The 23,150-nt window shown below is 33.9% G+C and overlaps 1 protein-coding gene across 2 annotated transcripts in view; it reads right to left on the bottom strand.

Moving 5' to 3' along the window:
• Positions 1 to 23,150, bottom strand: part of LOC129754908 (CTD nuclear envelope phosphatase 1 homolog) — a 42,429-nt gene that overhangs the window by 9,224 nt on the left and 10,055 nt on the right. Inside the window, exons 2-4 of one of the 2 annotated variants that reach the window (XM_055751171.1) lie at positions 1,888 to 2,136; positions 1,456 to 1,638; positions 1,195 to 1,389 (exon numbers count right to left, since the gene is read on the bottom strand). In XM_055751171.1, the coding sequence (XP_055607146.1) occupies positions 1,198 to 1,389; positions 1,456 to 1,638; positions 1,888 to 2,136 (624 nt within the window). In that variant the 3' untranslated portion in view covers positions 1,195 to 1,197. Of the gene's footprint in view, positions 1 to 1,194; positions 1,390 to 1,455; positions 1,639 to 1,887; positions 2,146 to 23,150 lie in introns of both variants that reach the window. The other variant, XM_055751170.1, reaches the window with a different exon arrangement.

Raw genomic sequence — 23,150 nt, 5'->3', positions numbered from 1 at the left:
GGCTCAGGAGTCTGGAGAGCCATTTTCGCGTGACGTGTTTTTGTGACTGGTGCAACCGAAAATGCAGCGTTTGTTAGACCAGAGGTACGCGGTTGAATTCTATGGGGTTAGATCTGCCACAAACACGTTTGAAATGAATAAGCAGGGTTACTCAGATGTTGCTTTAGCAAGAAGTGGTGTGTCTTGCTGGCATCAAGCCTTTTCGAAGGGCCGGAGAGAGGTCTTTGATGAAGACCGTGCTGGAAGACCATCGACACAATTGTCGGTGTTTGCCGAAGTCGAAGGTCTTCCAGTACGGTTTTCATCGCAGACCTCTTCCCGTCGCTCCAAAAAAGCTTGTTGCTAGCGAAACACACCACTCCTTGCTAATACAATATCTGGGTAACCCTGCTTGATCATTGCAAACGTCTCTATTCAGGTTTACCGAGTTTCACACAGAATTTTATCGCGTATCCCTGGTCTAACGAACGCTGCATTTCCGGCTTGCACCACTCACAGAAACACGTCACGCGAAAATGGCTTTCCTGATTCTCCCGTTGCTAGTAGACAACCGAACAGCCGCTCGTTTGTTAGCTAGGAACACCCACTACCTAATCCAGTCGGCGCGCGTACGCTCCGAAGTACAGTCGCGGAAGAAAACAATCAGTCCTATTACTTTCCGGACAAACCCTGTAGACCATGAACTGATCAACTTTCTAAAATTTCTCGAATAACCCCAAATGACAGAGCTTTACGCAAGGATTGTTAAATGAATGTTGGAGCATCTTAACTTCCTTAAAAGGTACAAGCACTGCTAGTAACTATGAATTATTTGCCATGAACTAGTAATAATTTAAGAAAAGTTCAACTAGCTAATAGAAAGCTAAATGTTATCTAGCCCAGCAAAGCAACGTTTTTGGGAGGTTTAAGCGACAGTCGTCGACCATTTATTATTTTGTTGTGTGAACGTCGTAGGTCTTCCCTTCATCTGTCGATACTGCTTAAACTGCGACAAAATATTAAATAAAACTTGTTCTCAATTGCAGTTTTTTTTTCTTCAAATTCGACCGTAGTTCAGTCGAAAGAATTGTCTCAAATGCCATAATAATGTTAAGTCTTATTTGCAATTGAAATATATGTTTCATGCGCATATTAGAGGTTCGATAATTTTCTCAGTAATGGAAATTATAGAAATAGCTAATCATCGAAACTTACCTGCTACCACAAACGGTGCAGATGCAGATTCCGCGACAATACCGACCGCACATCGTTGGTAAACCTGAGCGCATCTAGCAGCGGTAACAGCGACAGCAGACAGATGTCCATCGGGTCCGAGAACCAGGACTTGATCGGTATCGCGTTGTTCGGGAAACAGCGATACGCCCCGGGCGAGTTGTCGATGATGAATATCTGGGGTAATGGTAGAGACAGTTAGCAACATAATTTTTTTTTTGATATATCAGGGATTGAACTTACCCTATTCAAATCGCCACATATCGCCGACAGGTCTTTGGTGTACGAGCCGAAATCTGGCGTACAGTGCTGCCGGTAGTATCGTCGCTTCAGGATGTTACGTCCATTGTCCAGCTTATCGGCAACTGCGGCGCCGTAAATTTCCATACTGGCGGTAAACACAACTAGATCGTACCATTGCGATACCTGAGGAGATGGCAGAGAAGTTCAGATTATGAAATTGTTTCATCCAAAGGAGGAAAACAACACTTATTGTTGACCAGTGTACCGACTGTTGTTCTTGACTTTGAACTGCATTTTGCTCGTGAGTCAAACGTAAGTGGTTTGATAAGACGGTGGATTACGGCTTATCATTGACTGAGCTCCGGTGAATCAAAACAACAACAACAGAGACAAAATAAACTTGTACAACATCCACGAGGCGAGAGTACTTACAATATCCAAAAAGTAGTCCACATGGGGGCGTTTGTGCACGAAGAAGCGCACCGGATGTCGATCGATGGTAACCTTTACGGTGAAATCGTGCGGCGTCCCGGGTTTAACGGTGTTCCTGGGCATGGCGTCGTGATGCGAATGGATCAGCGTCTCGTCCAGGTCCAGGACCAACGTCTTCCGCTGGACCATGCTGAGCCGATGCCGGGACACCGGCGACAGGGGGAACAGTTCATATTTGACCGGTTGATGCTGTACAAACTAAGTCAGTTGATTATCGTAGGAAAAAAGAGAGGCAAAATCATTGGGTGTGGATGGTGGCGCTATAGCGGCGGGCAGTTAACGGCGTGACTGGTAATGGATAAGTTGATTGTTGAGGGCTAGAAAAAGTACTGTTGGCGGCTTGTTTTGGGGATGATTTGATGACGAATAAGCAAGCGAAGCTTTTGCAAGAGCATGTCTGATCATAGGCGTGAAATAAAAAGCATACGATTCGATTTTGTCCGATTTAGTTTTTGGATTTCATTATCTATGGGAATCAAAAATAGGAAAGGAAGGAATCCCGAAAAAAAAAACAGTTTTTTGTAGACTGGATTTCAAAATATTTAAAAAAGGAGAACGTATTTTGACTGATTTAATGATACGGTCGATTTTCTTAAGGATAATGTTCCTTCCTTGATTTTTAGGAAATATTTTTAAATAGTGTAATATTATAGAACAAACATAGCCATCGTAGAGCTATGAAATTTTTATTCGAACATTAAAAGTTAAACGGCTGGAAACTTCAAAAGATTTCACCTTATTTTCAGGTTGCAAATATCTATTTATTTTTTTTACATAGCATTCATGTGAATAAGTTTTTGAGTGTAGATTTTTGCCCACGACCAAAGCGAGTATTAATGTAGAAACTAGAGATGTAGCGAATATTGACATTTTCAACTATACGGTGAAACGCATATTTGGCCGAAAATTCGGTCGAATGTTCTGTCCAGTTTTATATATTTACAGTTACGACACTTACGACACTCAGAACAAATGAAAAAGTTACATTAACCTGAATTTTCACGGATCAGCTCATTACTTAATTATTTTCTTGATTCATGTGAAACACTAAACAGTAACGATAAAGTAATGATAACATCACCCGAACATTGGGGTGGTCCAAAAATAGGGGTAAGTTCCGGAATCAAAAACCTTGGAGCCTGAAATCGTTCCTTGGCCTACAAGAAGGCTCCATCTCATATTACAACTCATTTGGATAACTCTAAGGGGTCGCTCAATGACGCTTGTATGGAAATTTGACACCATTTTGCGTCATCTATAAATAACGAAACGTAAAAAACCTAGAGTTTTTTTTTTGTTTTATGACAAAGATTCTGGAAGGTTGTCGAAAAAAATTCTGTGTTTTGACGAGAAAAAAATCTAACTTTCTGTGATTTTTCCCAAAAATTCTGTTACAGTTTTCTGTGATACTTTATCCGTCAATTTCATTCAGAAGTTATGTCAAATTGAACATTTTTTACATTTTACTTATTTTATACTTACTTTTTATACTTTTATACTTTTTATTTTATACTTACATTTATACTTATTTTGAAAAATCGTCCAAAATTTTCCTGTGAAATCTGTGAATATTTCTCAAATTCTGTGTTCTGTGACACAGATTCTTTGATGATAATTTGCTAAAAATTCTGTGAAATTATAGATTTATCTGTGATTTCGGCAACCTTGGGTTCTGGTCCCGCCTAATAAAGGATTAGTCTCCTTGAATAAAGGATTAAGTCTTCTTTAACTTGAAAACTCAATTTTTAACTAAACTACACTTAATTTCCAAAAACTATACAATTTTGGAATCGTCAAAATGTTCACCTTCTATTTATGAAGATAAAATTTCATAATTGTTTTTGATAGCTTCTGAAAATTGAGCCAAAAGACGAAATTATCAAATAGTGAGGGCGTTTTTCAACAAAGATCGTGACCATCCCGTTTCGAATTCCACTAAAACTGATTAAAATATTCATTTAAAGTAAGTACATATCTTCAAAATAAATTTATCATTTTCGATTAGAAAATAATTTAGTTGAACAGAAAAGCCATTCTTTCAATCAAAATTCAATGATAAACTCATAGTTCAAAACCTTCCAAAAATTTTTAAAATAACCACCTGTGGTCTGTGAAACCAAGCACTTTTATTGATCGAATATAAATTCTTAATCTTTAAAAAATCATATCAATCAAAAGTTTATGAATACGACATCTGCAAAACGAGTTTTGTTCGTTGCAAAACATCCATTTTTTGGGGACTTTTTTTTATTTTGAAGGTAGGTTTCTGAAGACCACAGAAAACAAAACCAAAATTTTTAAAAGGTATCTGATAGTAGAAAGTTGTACAATTCAAAAATGGTTCAGTTTATGAAAATCAAGTTCAGTAGTTTTGATTTTCTATCCCAAACAGTAATCCGGGTCTAAACGAACCTAAGGTGTTATTTTTTATTGATGACTCTGGAAACCCTATTCAAAAAATAGAAAAATAAGAAATTGTAAGGATCCTCATTTAGCAACAAAAATCATAAAATTTCAACCGTTCCTGGAGATATCATATCGAGAAGGTGCTGTTCGGGTCATATAGACCCTAACCGCAAAGGAAGATTTAACAGGGCTGCTAGTGATTTTTGGTTTTGAAATTTCAAAGTTTTTAAAATTTGAAAACATTAATAATTAAAAAATATTTATATAATCCTAAAACAATGGTTTTCAAGGTTGCTAGCGATTCCTCGTTCTGAAATTCCAAAATATTTTTCCGGTGAAAAATGATATTTTTCCGGTTTTTGTTATACTGGTTATTGAATATGAGAACACGATAAATTGAAAATAAAATTAATGAACAGCCCTCAATTTCTCAAAAGTGTTGGTCTAATCAACAGCATAAAAATATGACGAATACATCAACTTCTTTTGACGCGTAGTCATGTAACACCAAATAGACTGGTTATTATGAACCAGATCAGAAATGAACTTTGATTAAATATTGTTTGGCAAAATGGTAATAGGTAATTGTTGATTTTTAATCATGTTGACTTACGTTTCCTTTCATCGTTTTTAATGTCAGCGTAGATTGAAAAGTTACGCGGTAATATTGAACTTGAATTTGAAACAATGTTCAATCAAGAATTTAAATATGAATTCTCGAATAGGGAAAAAAATTATATAATTTTTTAACTAAAGAAAAAATTCAAAACACATGATGATTGATTTTAATTTTGATAAAAAGAAGGAAATACTTAATTTTATTTCAAGTTGATCAAAGTAAAAGATAAAACATTTTCATAATCATTTCTTTCTGGTTATCAAAATGAAGGACTGAAAAAGCTCATATAAATAACTTAAAAAAACTATAATACAACATGTTCAATTCATCATTGAAAGAACTGACAAAGTAGAGGTAAGCAAATTTTATTTCTAGATAAACCAGTAAAAAAATATTTTTTTTTTTTTTCGTTTCGATTATAGTCGTTTTAGCATCTTCAAGGCATTCGCGAATTTATATCACCGAGGAAGAATGACCCTAACGGGTTAAACTCCTATCAAAAAGAAAAAAGACTTTATATCAACGTTGCAGTTGGTGGACAGTCATTGGAAAACTTATCAGATACAACTCTTGGGCTCGAACTCGCGAACATCAGCTCAGGAGGCAAGTGACTTGCCAACTGACATATATCAGAAGCCCAAAAAAATAAATTTAAGAAAAATCAATAAAATTTAAAAAAAAATAAGAAAAGTTTGTAGTAAATATTGAAAGCATAAAGCAAATACTAATTTAGTTAGCATTGCGTATTGAAATTTAACTTTGAGTTTGCTTCTTCTTATCATTTTTTAGTTTAATTCGAAAATCATATTCGATTCAAAAAATTTATAAAAATGAGTGAAATATTTATAAATTTTCAAGCGCAAATTTAATAGTTTAAAATTTCAAGCTCTGAATTCATATTTTGTTGCCGTCAATTGTTTTTCTTATTTAAAAGACTTACAAGAAGATAATGAAATCAGAATTGAAAGACAAAGACATAATATTGGGAAAAAATCAAAAAATTAAATAGTATTGCTGTAAAATTGGGTGAAGTTCTTTAAAAATAAAGTTTTAAAAATTCGGCTCCCTAAACTCCAATCTTTTGTCAGATTGTATCTATCACCTCTAGTTTTGGTGATGTGGCGTTAATAAGTTTAAAAATGATAAACCAAAAAAAACTACATGAAAACCGAAAACGAAAACGAATTCTGAATTTGTTAGATTTGTTCAACCAAAGAATAAGTTTCAGCCTAAATATTCTGATTTTGAAGATACAATGAAAAAAGTTAAATTCAAGATTTTTTGAGAATGTTTTGGGAAATTTTTTTGTTAATAAAAAGTTTTATTTTATTTAACAAATTTTTTGAAGACAGCAAATCGATTTGATATCTGCTTTAAAAAATATCTAAAATTCAATGTTGTTTAAACCTTTTTAAAATTTCGTTTTAAATTGCCGTACATTACAGAATAGGGAAAAGTAAACGCAAAGGAAACATATGTAACTATTTATGTAGAACTCAAAATTACTTGCGATCTCGATGAAAGATGATTATTGATTTAGAATTGGAATTCCAAATCCTTGGAATTTGGAATTGGAAAAAAATGGATTTTAATCGATTTGTGATGGTTTCCATTTTAATAAATCGTTTGGTAAACTCAACAAAGAAGAGAAACCTGAAGTACCGTGGCATGAATGCATAAAGTGTTGCATTTCTTCCGGACCACTTGTACATACATATAGGAACACAAATGGAAGAAACAAGTTCGTTATCTGGTAAAATGTCTTTCAGCATAAAAAGAGTACATTCTAAAAGTTTTACAAAAAGAAAAGTACGCTCATTGCTCGATCGAAAAAGATTACATTTACTCTTAAATGAGTACGTATGGGAACCCTAATTTATTGAATGAAAAAAAAACTAATAAAATTTTTGGATTCAGGGCACCTAAATCAACGAAAATAAGCTCATAAATTCTATGTACCTTCGTCCTTCGAAAAAATGTGAATTTTGTTGTCTTGTGTTATTTATGTTTTAGATTTTTGACCATTCAATCGACTATCGTGAATAGTAAACAAATGTTACAAGGCTATCAGCTTATTTATGAGTTGAATTAGTTTTGGATGAATAAATTTTAATATTTGGTTGGTTTCAAATTCTAAACCTGTTTAGTCACACTTAGCAAAGAAATTCTATTCCAAAGACTAGGTACACTCAGAGAAATCTTGGTGTTTGAACCAAAAAAACAATTGATGTTGATTTAAAAAAATATTCTTTTTAAACAAACTTTTTTTTTATTTGATACAATCCCGAGCAGACTTTTATGGCAAAATTATAGCAAATTTTGCTATCACGCCCTGATAGCCGAGTTTGCTCTCATTTTGCTTGACATAAGGTGGTACACAGCAAAAATGAGAGCACAAATTTTCATACTTGGTTAGCAAAGTGATGCCTTATTTTGCTAAAACTGAGACCTTAACTACACCTCATTTTCTGAGAGCTCGGAGAGCATAATAATGCCACTATAAGGCATCACATAATTTTGCATGACAGCAAAATTTGACATCATTTTGCTTTCAAACCTAAACAGCAAAACGAGGTATAATTTTGTTATCCGTATTCTAAAGTTACGCCTTTATTTTTGCTGTGTTTTACTTTAAGTCAACCGAAATGAGAACGAATTTGCTGATCAAGGCGTGATAGCAAAATTCAATCTGATTGTGCTTAAAAGTTTTTTCGAGTAAAAAGAGTCGCCTCCAATTATGCAACGTGTTAACGTGATTTACAGCGATCCGGCGAAGATCATTGAAAAATTTCACCTAAATAGGTGTTAAACGAGTCGATAGAGACAATGCTAAGTTATTTTTTGACACGGGTAGTCTGAAGAATGTATTTTATTCAATACTATCTATATTTTTTAATAGAAGATTTTCAAATCACCACAATGTCATAGATCAACTCGAACAAAATCTTACATTTTTTTTTCTTTTCAAATAATTTCGGTTCCTTTTTGCAATTAAAAATACGACAGCATTTGATATTAGTGAAATATTCTTTAAATATTGTTAAACATTTAAATAGTTTTAAAAATTATAAATTATCAAAAATTAAAATTACTAAATAGACATAAATGTTGAACCTCCATCTCAATCAAGTAGAAACAGTATATAACAATAAATGAAAGCATTAAACCATCAGATAGAACCACACACTATTAATTTTTTGCTATAAATTCATATCAAATTGGATGCACAGAATTGAAGCATCACTTTTGACATAAATTTACATTGCAAAAGAACACAAACGCTTGAAGCAGTAATTCATCAAAAATTTAAATTCTTATCAAATAAGACCTAAATTTATGTCACAATGAACGCACAAAATGAAAACATCGCAATTCACCTAATATTACATGATCTTCGACATAAAGCTATAAAGCCTTTAATTCCAGCAGACATAAATTTTCAAAGCCAAGGGATTTTGATGAAAACGTGTATTTCTGCTAGATAAAGTTGTACTTTAATTAAAGGTTATTTTATAAATATTGATTTTTTTACTGTCTTCCACCCAGAAACTAATATCTAGATAATAGAATTTTCATAACTCAATGATATTTATAATTAACAAACAATCATACACCAACATGAACTCTTCAATGTAGGACTTTAAGCCAGAGTGATTGTTTGTGTGTCAAAAGCAGGCTTGATGCATACACGTCGTAATCAAATTCATAACGTAGAACATATGCTCGATTAATAGCTTAGCTTAGCTTAGCTTGATTGACTACTCACATCCACCTTAAATCATTGAATCCGAAATGCTATATCATATGCTTTGGGAAAAAAATCTCTTAATCTGTGTGTGGTATCTACTTATTGAAATTGATCGTCTTTTGAGTGCATATCTTGAGTCATATAGTTATTATTCAGCATTTCGAAATCCATGATCGCAGGCGTGGCTCAGTAGAACGAATTCCACATCGCCAATGGTTGCTACTCCGTGATTGACCGAGGCCATCAATTGTGTTCAAAGGTCAAAAGAACGGTGCTTGGGATTAGCAGACTATTCTCAATGCTCAGAACTGATGCTCTCTCTTTCTTAAAATGATCAATAACGGCGCCGGCCACGTCCTAGTAGTCAATGGATAGTTTGGAAAAGAGAGAAAGGAATAAAAGAATAAATTTGTGCTTTAGGACCGAGGTCACCTCTGCATCCTAGCAAAAAAATTTGGGTTGGAGGTTTGGGTGGAAGGATATGATCAGGCGACACTTTTGACTAGTGTGATCGAATACTTTAAAACCTACTATCTTACTCTTCTGGCAATTTCTTTCATTCTTGAATCAACAAACTGTTTTTTATATTGAATGAACGAGAAAAAAAATACTGCGAAATGTTCAAAATCATACAGTATGATTACCTGGAAAGCAAAAGATTCTATTGACAAATTTTCAATTTGTTTTTTTTTGTTTAACCTGCCTATTATTGATTTGGTTTCATTGATCCTTTCTCATTTCAACGCTCTTAAACAAAATAAAAGCATTCCATAAATTCTGTGAACATATTGAATTAACAATTAAGAATCTGAATGATAATTTTGAGCTTGTTTAAATTGTACTTCTTTCTTGGTAATATTAGAACATCTTCATTCATCTTATATCGAAAAATGTTCAAATTTCCGAGCTACAAGAAAAATAAAATATTGTGTACAATCAAGGAGGAGGAGAAGTTCAGAAGATCAGAACGATAAAAATGTATTTACGCTAATTAATCATCAATCATCAATAAACCATGTCAAGTTTCAGACTAACGCAACTGATACACGCCTAAATATGCACCTAATTGAATCAATATAAAGACTTCGTAAGCAAATTTGGTTCTTTTCTAACTTTTAACCAATGACGCACTAGATTTTTGTTTTAAATAATTTTAGTTTATGGTTGCATTCTTCCCTACACACTTGAATTTATCATCTACTGGTTTAAGATCTGATTATACAACTAAAGCAATCACTTACTGTTATTCCTAGTTATAATGCCTTTACTTGCACTTATCTTTAAATTTCTTTCTATATGCAGCATTATAACAAATGTTGTTGTTTGAGTCATTTTAATTATTGAAATAATTGGACTAAAATTGATGATTTGACAATTTATTACTAGACTCTCATCCATATTTACACAGGAAATCAACTACTTGTTATAATTATCATTAATGTAAACAAGAGCCACATTCGTTTAAAGTGATGTTCAACAAATGAGATAATGAATTAAAAAGATACATAAATAATGATCAAATGAATACAATAAAAACAAATATGATGAACTTAAAAAAAAAATTGAGAAATGATCAAAAAATAAAATAGGTGTGAAAGTATAACGAAAATTATTTAACTTAACTACTCAGTCTACTCAGGAAAAGGATCTTCGTAAACGTGTCAATCATTTAGACACTTTATACAAATAACTTTATGGATAAGAAAGAAATAACCCGCTTTTTGAAACACATTAGAACAAAGTCCAATAGATATATATGAACACATCCGTCAACGTTAAAAAAAATCCTGGGAACATTGATCGAATTTCGCAAAAGCTCAAGTAGATGGTTCTGTGAGGTCTGGGAGCTTTTTAGTTCGAAAAAGTTTTCTAGTTCAAAAATTAACTTCGAAACATTTTTGCCAATTGGAAACGAGCCTTACACCATTGAAGCTTTGCGATGATTTGATAGTGATACGATTGAGCTGAATCTATGTTGAAAATACTAATAAAAACACTAAATGGAAGTATACTTATCTTCTCTTGGGCCACTATTTCGACGATTACATCAGACGAATAAAAAACATCGATTTCTTGGAAGCGATGTCAACACCAGCACCACCTAGTTGCAAATACTTCCGATAAAGGATATTAGGGGAAAAAACCAAAATCCAACTTTTTCAATCCAAAAATCAATTTCAATCATTCGAAGAATCAAACTCTTCTAGTCCGCACTAAACACTTCCATCGAAGATAATCCAATTGGATTATTAGTTCGCATGTGATGTTGCATGCTACTAGTAAGATGTGCTCGTGTTCAGATAACACCTGTTACATGCGTTACATTATAGGAGCTTTTCACCCACACACAAGCTTTGAGCGCAGAAGCTCCAATATCCGAATCACTCTTTTTTGCTTTAGCTATTCATGCCATAACCACACTATATCTGACCACAATTATTTCTTTTCGACGCCATTTTGAATTAAATTTTTCCCAGTCCAGCGACACTTTTTCAAAGAAAACCCATACAAAACACAAAACTTCCTTTGAGATTTCACTCTTCTTGCCGAAAATCGACCTGCGCCCGATAAATCAAATACTATAGAGAAACTAATTCGACCGAATTCACCGGGATTTCGTAAAACCGCGACAACGACACGAGAGAACGACTTATTCTTGGCAATGTTGCCAGCCGATCCGTAGAACATATGCTCGATTAATACATAAAAATTAAATTAAAATTAGTTATGATTAACAATTTTGTAGCACAACAAGAACTCTATTTTTAAGCAAGTGGAATTTTTATAGCATTTCTAGTAATTTCATTTGAATAGAAAAATAATAGATTTTTTATAATTGAGTGTTCCACAAAACAAAAAATGTTGCAAATATTGATGAAAATTTTGGAAACAATGTTCTACTTAAATGTTTTTCTATGTTTTACAGTTTAAGCATTAGAAAATGCATAGATTTAGAACCAGTGCACCGTGGGAGTTTAAAGGTTCCTGTGCGTTGTTATTTGCTTATGTACTTGCTAGTGAGAAACATTATCTTAACCCATTCGAGACGGCGACTTTTTTCGAACGCGTCCCCCAGGAGCGAAAAATTTTTATTCTTTTATTCGATCAAATTTTATCTGAAAAACATGAATTCAATGAAATTTCCAAAATTTAATCGTAAATTCACAAAAAAAAGTCCATTGCACACCGTGTGTGCAGTCCGCTCCTCGAAATAAAATTATTTCGAGGAGCCGCATTGCACACACGGTGTGCAATAGGTAGAAAAATGAAAAAAAAATATTTTAACCATGTTCATCATTCGTTTAATTTTTGTTTGGTTATAAAGGAAGGAATATAATGCAAAAAAATAATTTGTAATGTGGTTTAAACCAACAATAATTTTTCTAAAATGTATTTACTTTTGTGTTTTATGACCATGTTTTCAACTGTGTCGATTTTTACCCAATTCTTCTTGTGTCTTACTGTGGATTTTTTATATACATTGAAAAATCGAATGATAGTCACATAATCTTGCGTATATTCTACTAAATAGCACCTTGAAAGGAGCCCAACATTTCATGAAAGCACATCGAACGGAACGTTAAAATTTCAAAAACAAGAATTTACTAGAAATTCATGTTATGATTGTTTGACTACATTTCATGGAAAAATTCATGATGATGATATTTTTAGCAATTACCATCGAGCTGAAATTTATTTCATTTGTTTTTTATTAGATAATTAGTTTAGTTGAATAGCTACCATTTATAATGTTTTCAACTATAAGATACAGATTTCACCTTGGTGAAAGTAGAATTTACTAAAATTACTCCGCACAGGGCCGGAGAACCCAACAGCACGCTCTAAAGCTTGAGAATTCAAAAATAAGACTTAACAATACGAAGTTCACACAAACACTATACACCAGGTCCTAGATGCATATCAATTTCAATTTATTCTCCCCTCACCATAACCTTTAACAATCACCGACGCACACTTCCACAAAAACAGCAGAAATAGCCTAAAAATGACCTACTGTCTGTATCGACGAAACGAAACTCTGTCTGCGCTGCATAATTTTAGAAGTCATTTTCAACCTCAGATATTTTGGAGACATTTTTATACAAAGTGAAACCAATGCCAAATTACGATTATGTATGCTTTTAAGATTCTATTGGTTCAAGAACCATGAAAATTGATCCACTAGTTTATTCAAAATCATGAAAAAGTTAAAACTACTTCCATTGCACACACGGTGTGCAATCGGTCTTATAGCCTCGGAAAGTCATTGCACACACGGTGTGCAATCCGTCTCGAATGGGTTAAGTATGCATACCTTCACAGCAAAAAAAAAAATAAAAATTTAAATGAAATCCAATTTCTGATGCGATTCAAAAATCGTCGACATAAACAGAAAATCAACTTATATTTACATTGAAAATGCACAACTTAACCGAAATGTGCTTTAAAAGGTTCAAATTTAACCGAAAAAAGCCTACCAACTTCATCACCAACAGCATTAAGTTCCAGTTAAGTTCACTGAAAGCCTCATAGGTACTAGGTTTCTTGAACTGCGATTTTAATTGCTGCCATATTAACAACTTATAGTACAAGTACAAACAAAACACATGTCCCAGCAATCAAAACCGCAATTTAAGTGACCTCATGTGGACTAAGCTTAAGTTACAATGTTGATCTAAAGAATAACTTATGAAAAGATGAATGAGAAAAAGAAGATGAGTTCCACATCAATCGTGAGGTAATTGAATTCAAATGATAAGTATGCTGCATCATGAAACGAAGAGCAATAATTCCTTTAAATAACAGTTAGCACATTTAACGTTTCCTACCATTTCGGTTTGCATTCTTGCTAACTTGTTGTTAAATTGTTAAAAACTCAGTGAACCTTTAATGATTTTAATTACCTAGAACTTATGATTAACATTTCTTTTTGAGATATATTTCAAATAGAATGATTCCGGAAACATACCTGAAAGATTAGTTAGGATGGTGGAATTAGCATCTGCGATCCTGTCTTTCCATCAATTTTTGTACTGAATCATATGCTGCCGCTATGATTTAGTCTTGGGAAAGGCCGGGGAAAATTGTCCTTGCGGTGTGATCATTTAAACAAAACTGCATTCAAGGATATAATCTGCTAACCTCTGGTCATCGATAATTCTGTTATTCAGACACATCCACTTCGTTGCTGAGTTAGTGCATGCACTTGGACACACAATGCCCGCTGTCCAGTTTGTGGATAAGGATTGTACGCACTCGCCCTGAAAGCCATTGCTTATTGACGTCTTGAGTACCAGAAACATAGAGTTTGGTTTTAGTGCAAAGATGATGTTTAAGAACGCCTTCATGTTGTTGCTATCTAAATCCAATGTTCGGTTGATCGATGCTCCAGTGGCTGTAATATCGTTTTCAGATACAATCGGATTTACGTACCTAAGCGATAAAAATGAGAAACTTCATGAAACGCGTTCAATACTTACAAATGGTGAGCACTTACAGGAACTTAATGAGATATTCGAATCACTAGATGTTTTACAATCGTTTCCAGAAACTGAAAAACTTCTTACTGTTACGGGAATTTAATTTTCGGTCTTTTGTTTTGATTTGGATATCCCATTTGACGTTTCGTTTTCTCTCCTTCACGCAGTGGTGCCAGGATTAATGTTTTTATTTTTATTTTGTGTATCTTTTCTTAATAGCTCGTATTAAATCAAGGTTATTTGATTGCATTTAATTGCACTCCACAGAAATTTCTTTATCATGGTGTTATTGGTGATTGTCAGTGATAGCGTAATGTGCAATACGTTTTAAGCACTATAATAGCGCCAGCACTAAATTTTACCTCGGAAGTCCGGACTTCCGACTTCCGAAAGACTTCTGACAAAGAAAAGTGAAGTACTAGATTGGCGGATGTCTGTGTTTTGTTTCCAGTTTACCAGCGACGTTTCTAAAAATTTTATTTAAATTCACAATAATTTCGCAGAAATCGCGGTCGAGTGATTTATTCTACAAACATTTTTATGTACAAGACAATGATTCAAACTTTTGAAGTGTGAGTTTCTATCGTCTCAAATTTCGCAGTAAGAGCGGGTCTTGAATTACAGGGCTGGTAGCGGTTTGACAATGAAAAAGTGGTGACTTTAGTGACCAAAATTTGGAAAAAAGTGACCAAATAGTGACCTTGAGGACCGTAAAAAGTGACCAAATTGTTACTATGTAGAACGAAAAAAGTAACTTTGAAGTACGAAAAATGTGACCAAATCAGGCCCGTGTGAAGGGGGGGGGGGGGGGGGGGTGTTGATTGGGGGTTTCGAAATTCAAATTTAGATAAAAATAATAACAATACCAAAAACAAAAAAATTGAAAAGAAAAGGAAGAAAAGTTTTTAAAGTTTCAATCGTAGGTTTTTAAGCTTTAAATTACAAGCTCTGAGTATTTTGTCTCTTTTGATTAAAATATTGGGTCCTGAATAAACAGAAGCTTTAAATTATGCTTTATTATTAAAAATTTGGAGTTAAAGGCTTATGGTTGAAGAACACGAAAATTCAGAATTTAAAAACAAAGAAACAATTGTTAAAATATGTCTTGAAAATTTAAAAAGTTTGATTAAAAAAAAATCCGGCAAGTTGATTAGAAAATTGAAAAAAAACTGTACAATAAAATTCGGTAAATTTATTTGAAAATTGAAAAAACAGTATGGAAATAAAAAAGATAAGTTTTTAAAAACATTTCAGGAGGAGTTTTTTCATGTTTCACTATAACCATTTTGGTGCTTTTTTTTTTAAATTATTGATTTGGTAAATAGTGTCCTAAACTAGAAATTTTGTCAAATTCGGCCAAACACATTTAGTTTTGGTGATAAAGAGTTTATTCCCAGTAAAATCAAACATTGATAGATAACTGATTATGGAAAAATGTCATTACAAGTATTTTCGACATCACAGCAGAAAGCGTAAAAAAAATTTGATTCTATTTAAAGCTCATCAATTCATATAACACTTTTATTTTTAAATAATATGTTTTTGATTTGAGTTTTTGTAACAAAAAGTGCAGAAACTTCTCTAAAGATTTTTAATTATTTTCAAAAGTCATTTCAATAACAAAAGCTGATAGAAATATTGCATACATATTTAGATTCGGGGAACCCAAATTAGTTCAAATTACCGTTTAAATTGATTGCACCTAAGAAAAATGTAAATTTTGTGGCCTAGTGTAAATTTTTAAAACCCTTTTTTTAAGTATTTAGAAGAACAAAAAACACGAAATAAAGTTTAGTATGAAATTGATTTTTTTAAGAATATTTCATATCAACAATCAACATAACATTTTTTATGACATAAAAGATTTTTTTAATAAAAAAAAATGGTTCATTTCAATCTCAATCTTAGTTACACATCTTAATAAAAACCCATTCTAAAGACGATATAGGTTTTTTGTATATCAAGTTTTGAGTTTCAATACAAAAGGTTGATTGAACTAAAAATTAAAATCTACAATCAAAGTTAGTTTAAATTCATGAACGTCAAATAATGTCGTAGATCGAAATGTCTCAAGCCAAGGGTGATTCATGCCCAAATTTACGCCGGATGCGAAAAAAATTTCTGACTGACTGATTACATTGGTTTATTTTTGGTGAAAAAAGTGACTTTTGGTGATAAAAGTGACCATTTTTCGGAAAATAGTGACTTTAGTGACCAAATGATGAAAAAAGTGACTTTTTAGTGACTGACCCAAAAAAAGTGACCAAGTCACTAAAAAGTGACTCGCTACCAGCCCTGGAATTAAAATTAAAACTTTCAAATGAATCATTCAACCAAGATATTGATGTTTCTGTATTAATAAACTCGAATATTTTCCAGCAAAAAGCAAAGTTTTGTTTCAGTAAAAATGTAAAAAATATAAATAATTTTTTTTTCTATAATTTGAAAAAAAAAACACATTTTTCACTCTATCCAAATTTTATTTCTGCATTGTGGGATGATTTTAATTTTAACAATTTGAATGAAATTCACGCAACCTGAAATGAAAATATTCCCGAAAACTGCTTTTGCCTCACATTTTGTCAACGATTTTAATTTATTTAACGTAATGTATCCGAATTCCGCGTTGTGGCAACAAGTTTTTCGTTTTTTAATCAACTAATGAATAAACCTTACCTTATGTTGGAAAACTTACAAACACACTCCTTGTAATGCCTTGTTATTTGCATAAATCGATTTGTAATTTGGTGTCACTTTTTTTTTAATCTTTAATTATGAGACCTGGATGAGGCCTCGTTATGCTATTGATAAAAATTTACAATTATCGTCGTTGTTGTTTTAGTAAATTTATTGTGTTATTTTCCAAAATAACATAAAAAAAACTTCACGGTGCCAAATTTTGCGATACGGTAAATTAAAGACCAAATAAAGCTAGCATTTTGATTTCATCAACGATTATAGAAAAAAATATATGAAAGCTTATTGATCCCTAGTTTTGCTATTGGATGAAATTCTACTTCAATTTGTGATAACAGCATGCTATTGATAGCTCATTTTGCTCTCTGTATGCTTTCAAAAAGAAAGTTTTGAAACTATACTGATGCCTAGTTTTGCTATCAAAGAAATAACAACAGCAAATGATGCTCTCACTTTGGTGTTGATACCTCGTTTTGGTTTCAGTTTGCTATCACTTTGGGCATCACAGTCTGCTCGGGTATGTATTATGAGTTTGATTCTAAAGAAAAAATTTAAAACTAAGGGTTTATTCTTTGAACTAAAAAAATACTTTGAATCAAACACCCCGACTGTGTATTCACAGTACACAATCCAACTGGCCTGCTGTGTTTAGGAATGTGTTGATCAAAAGTCGATCACGCTTCCTATGCAGAGTAGTCTGTTGTACGGCAAAGGCGTACCACCACATTTTCATGCTTCCCAATAAAAAAAATGCCATAGACTTACAGTTTTCAACACCTATTCAAAACTTTATCCTACGAAGCTCATCTCATGCTTGCCTATCCGCCTGTTCTTCATTCTTTTACAAATTCTTCTACCCAGCATTTCATCTCGCCACACGTGTCAATGAACATATTAAACCAATGTTTGTTAACACTAAGTTTAAAAAACTATTCGGATCAAGTTATTTCTCGTTACCATAGTACATTGATTTTTTAAACTGAAAATTTTACTTGTAAAAAATCTCCATGGGTGCACGGCCTTGCCTCAAGGTAGTCACTTGGGATCCTTTTGTTAGTTCAGTTTGACAACTTCTTAGAGATGTGTAACGAAAAGCAAACCGAAACAATACCTCGATTCAGTTAAGATACTTTCCCCGGCGAGGAAGATATGGCAAAGGTTTCCAGCGTTTAGAACTAGAAAAACACTCTCAAGTTTGAATGAAGTGATTTGAGTGAGATGTACCTACTATGCTTCATCAAATCTGAGCTCAATAGATATTAACAATTATAACCGACATGCGGCCTTCTAATTAGCCTCTATACCTACTCAACTCAATATTTTTGTTTGCCGGGGTAAACAAAACCGCGACAAACGACAGATACACTAAAACAGTACTACAGCCAACCAAAAAGGCGGCGCTAATCCCAATCGACCGGGAGGCAGTCGGCGGTAATTGAGCGATCGATTTGTTGTGTTTTGCATTGCTGCTCACACTCGTTATGATGACTTTAATTGATGACTTAACATGCGGTTGGTTGAACTCTCGGAAGTGTACTCGTTCTTGTTTGTCTCGACTATCGGCGTACGAAAGAGACCATAGATACATGCGCCATGCCAGACCAGGCGAGACTCGGTGACACCAGGAAGCAGTGGCACGTACCTCTTTATTCTAGACAGCTATTTCGGTGTTGCAATTTACACCATTGACAACAAACAACAACAGACGACGACGGCTGCCGGCGCAAGGTCAATGAAGAGGGAGCCCGACGGGGGGTCAAATGTTGTATAATTCAATACACGATAGGCATTCGAATTAGGAGCACTTATCGAGAAGCAGTAGCGGCTAAATTGTTTTGGATTTATTGATAACACACTATCGTGGAGTTGTTATCGCTTTCCGGTTAGCACAAGGTTGATAAAAGGTACAGACTAATAGATCAATTTTTGTAGTACTTATATATGGTATTACATTTAATTGATTCTTTCGATGAGTTGTATTTTTAATATTGCTACATTAACAAGAAGAGGATACCATTACATATATGAACTATCTTCTGGTGTGGTTGATGTCAATTTACTGTGAATTGTTAAAAAAAAAGGTTTGTTTGGAATGTTTTCGATAAGAATGTTGTTTGTCTAAGTTGTAAGTACTCCCAAAATACGCGGTAACTAAAAATCTCGTCCCTATCTAGGTCAGGAAAATAAAAATTCGCTGCAGAATTTTTTTACTTTTCGACAGAAAATTGAGCATTTTTTGAAAAGAGTTGCAATCGATTTTGTTAAAAACTCGTGCCGGTATGGCGTCGTACACAAATTACGTAACGCAAAAAATCTAGAATTTAGACCCCTCTCCCCCCTATGTAACAATAAGTAACGTTTGATAGGACCCCCCTTCTATTGTTACGTAACGCTAAATACCCCCCCCCCATATTCAATTTTGAAATTAAATATATACAAAAATTTATTTGATTCGAGTTACACTGCACATAAACACTGAATGAGCTGCAGTCGATGACGTGACAGTAAAATAAACATAACAGCGAAGCTCACTTCGTTTCATTCGCGCAGTGCGGTTTTTTTGAATCAAACTTTATTTACAAAATACTTAACCACCATTGACGCTTTCGAACAAGGGGTGCGTAGATTTGCTCGCCAAAAAAAAAGAAAATTACAATTCTTTTCTTTATGTTTTTTTCATTAATTTGTTACGTAACTGAACCAAGTACCCCCCCTCCCCCTATGTAACAGCAAGTAACGCAGACTCAACCCCCCTCTCCCCCCTACATGCGTTACGTAATTTGTGTACGACGCCTATTAAACAAAACAAGCCTTTTTTGGGCTTTGGGTCTTTATGAATTACTACATTCAACACATTCCATCTGGTTGATAAATAACCAAACAAATCGACCAAATCAATTAACAGTAACGTTTTTTAACTCTTGACAATAATAATGGGGTGGGTGCCTGGCGCAATTGGCTAGGGCGTTTGACTGGGAAGTCAGACTTTGAGGGATCGAATCCCACTGCCCCCCAACTTTAGGTTAAGGAAAAATCTTTGTACGTCTACGGACATAAAAATGAACACAAGAAAATGAAATACAACACAAAAACATGAAGAATTGTAAACTCTACGGAGTATAAAAATGATTGTAAACTCCCCGGAGTATAAAAGAATACCGCTGGTCAATATAGTCTCAGCAACTGGACCATTAAAAGGAGCTTGCCGATAAAGCAGTTCCGAGTCGTGCTATAAATAGCATCGGCGAGTAGAAGAAAGAAGAAGAAGAAGAAGAAGAAGAAGACAATAATAATAAACAAAAAATTGACAACAATTGCTTAGAATTAGTCGTTTGAAGCTGTGTTCGATGATGTTTGCCCACTGTTTTCTATACAAGTTTATAGATGAATAGATTTTCTCCATCGAAACAACAAATCGTTAACAGTTATCCGAAGACTTCATCAGAAAAAGGATTAAAGCGATTCTGTATGACAAGCGGGTGGTTAACTTAGAATAAGACAATCAATTTCTTGTACTCTGATTCTGGATCCTCATCCTGGATCCTGATTCTGATACTAGACTCTGATCTTGATCTTGAATCTTGTTTCTGATCACTGATCCTGGATCATGATTCTGAGATCTGGTCCTAACTTCTGGATTCTGATCCTACGCCTAATCCCGGATCTTGAATCCTAGATCATGTATTTTTACACTGATTCTGATCCTTATCTTAATCCTGTATCGTGATCTGGATTAAGATTCTTGATGCCGGATCATGATTTTGGTTTCTCATTACGGATTCAAATCGAACCTTGATCCTCATCCTCATCCTGAACCCCGATCTTTAACTTTGATCGCAGGTCCTGGAGCTTGTTCTAAGCCCTGATCCAGGAACCCAGACCCTGATCCCAAATCTTGACTCTGGGTTGTCTATCCTGCTTCTGGACCTAGATTCTTGAACCTACATCCAGTTCTCGGGGCTTGATTCTGAATCTTGATGCTGGATGCTGACTCCGGATACTGATCCTGATTCCCGATCCTGAATCTTACCCTGTCCTATATCCTGGACCTTATCTTGATCATAATACCGAGCTCAGATCCAAATTTTGAGTTTATTCCGGTCCCTGAATCTGAATACTGCTTACGAATCCTGATCTGAGTTCAGACCAAAAACCTTATCCCGTATTCAAATTCTAGATCCGGAAACAGGAATAAGATCCTGAATCCCGATTCTCTTTAAATTTTTTTTTTTTTTAAAACGAACACAAACACATACAGGATCTCAATGAAACTTGATGTTTCCTCGAAGAGATTCCTATTTCTTAATTTTAAGCGTACATCTTTCGAGGATATGATGGCTAGCATCTTACAAATGTTAAAACCACCAACCCAAAGAAAAAGTACTATGTATGCCGTGACCGGGATTCGATCTCATACCCACTGGCTTAGAAGACTTGAAGGCTATGTTCTACGCCACGGGCTGCGGCGATTTGAAAAATGAAATTTTTCAGGAAACTTAAAACGTGCATTGTTTTGTTAACAATTATTCATTTTATTCATCCCAAACTATAGTTCAGGGTGGCCACAACTTTTTCATTTTGAAATTCCCGGTTTTTTCCCGGTTTTCCAGGACAAAAATTCGAGATTTTCCAGGCTTTGATTGCCAATTTTCGTCAGCATATAGTAAAATTTTCAACTTATTGAATTGATTTGGTTGTTTCATAACACTCAAATAACCGAATACTTAGACGAATTCGATTCTATTTTGAGGTTTTAATCACATTTTAAAGAATCATAGAAAAAACATACAACACAAAATCGTTTTGGGGTTTCAAATCATTTTTACATTTTTTTATGTGTTACAGATATCAATTGTGTTACTACAGCTCCCAAAATCCACGTCTATAGAATTTTAAATCATGTCCATCATGTAACTCCCTTGCCACAGTGAATTCAGTAAAATTGGTTTTTAGACATTTTACAGTTAGTAATCAATGCATCTTCAAGTGTAATATAAATTTTTGCTAAACATTTATCATACTGACTCACAGAGGATTGTTTATAATTGCCCATGTTTTTCAAAACACGGGACGATTATGAACACTGAATTGTTTGATTCCCTAAACTTATATTTAATGTTTAAAATACCAATAACCGTCAAGATCTTGGAAAAAACCGTTATACATAACTTTATCAGTTTCTAAAATCTGTGAATATGAGATTGTATGTACAAAATTCTTGTTCCTTTGTGAATACAAAAATTCCCCATGACTAATTAAGGGTAAATTTTTAAAGAATACAAATCGTATCTAGACGCAGTGTTTAGATTCCTCTAGAAATATTGCCAACACTTAACATTTTTAGGTTACAAGAATCTTAACAGTGTTCATTACTATCCCATATCAACCTGGGAAATTATGAACAGATATACATAAGAACAAAAAAGGATGATCTTTAGTTGACCCTACCATTTTCCGAAGAACTTGTCTAAGCTTGTTTAAGCAAGGTTTTGAATATATATATATATATATATATATATATATATATATATATATATATATATATATATATATATATATATATATATATATATATATATATCAGAGTTGCTCGCGGAAGCCCGAACCGTTCGGTTCATTCTAGTAGTTTGCTCTTCATTCGGCTCGCGACAGTGAAAAGTTGTTTCTTTGGAAACATTCGTGAAGTGTGGAAGGGAAAATAAGTTGATTCAAGAAATACTAGCAGTAATATGGATTAATGATTGTGGTATTGTGAAATTATAACTTTTACGCGGGTTTCCAAGCAATTCTTTGATGGCTCACAGAAGGGATTCAGAAATTGAATCAGATTTCGAAGAAAAAGCGTTTGGGATGAGACAACATTGCGGGAGTGTGTTTTCCCGATAGTGAAATGTGGTGAAATGTTATTTGTGAAGATTTGCTTTCAAATTAAAATGTGATTTAAGTGATGATATTAGAGTCACATGTATAGGCTTTGGTTTAAAAGCAGCCTGACGATAAAGCTTGCGAGCGTGGTGGTAGAAAGGGAAATGAATTAGGGGAAGGAGAAAGTTTATAGAGGAAAGTGGAAAGAGTTGCGTCGGCCGGCAGAGCATGGCCTACTACGACTCAATTGAGTTTGATAAAATTAATTTTTGAATAAATTCGGTGAGGAGTAGTGGGGACGTGTGCTGGGATGGTACTGGGTAGTGGGTGGTTAGATGGTTGACCTCGAAGAGAGAAAAAAAACCAACACATGAATGTGTGTTGCTTA

Source organism: Uranotaenia lowii, chromosome 3, assembly GCF_029784155.1.
Source record: "Uranotaenia lowii strain MFRU-FL chromosome 3, ASM2978415v1, whole genome shotgun sequence".
In the NCBI taxonomy this organism is placed as follows: domain Eukaryota; kingdom Metazoa; phylum Arthropoda; class Insecta; order Diptera; family Culicidae; genus Uranotaenia; species Uranotaenia lowii.
The sequence above is the reverse complement of the archived record's forward strand: the minus strand, read 5'-3'. Positions and strand labels throughout refer to the sequence as shown.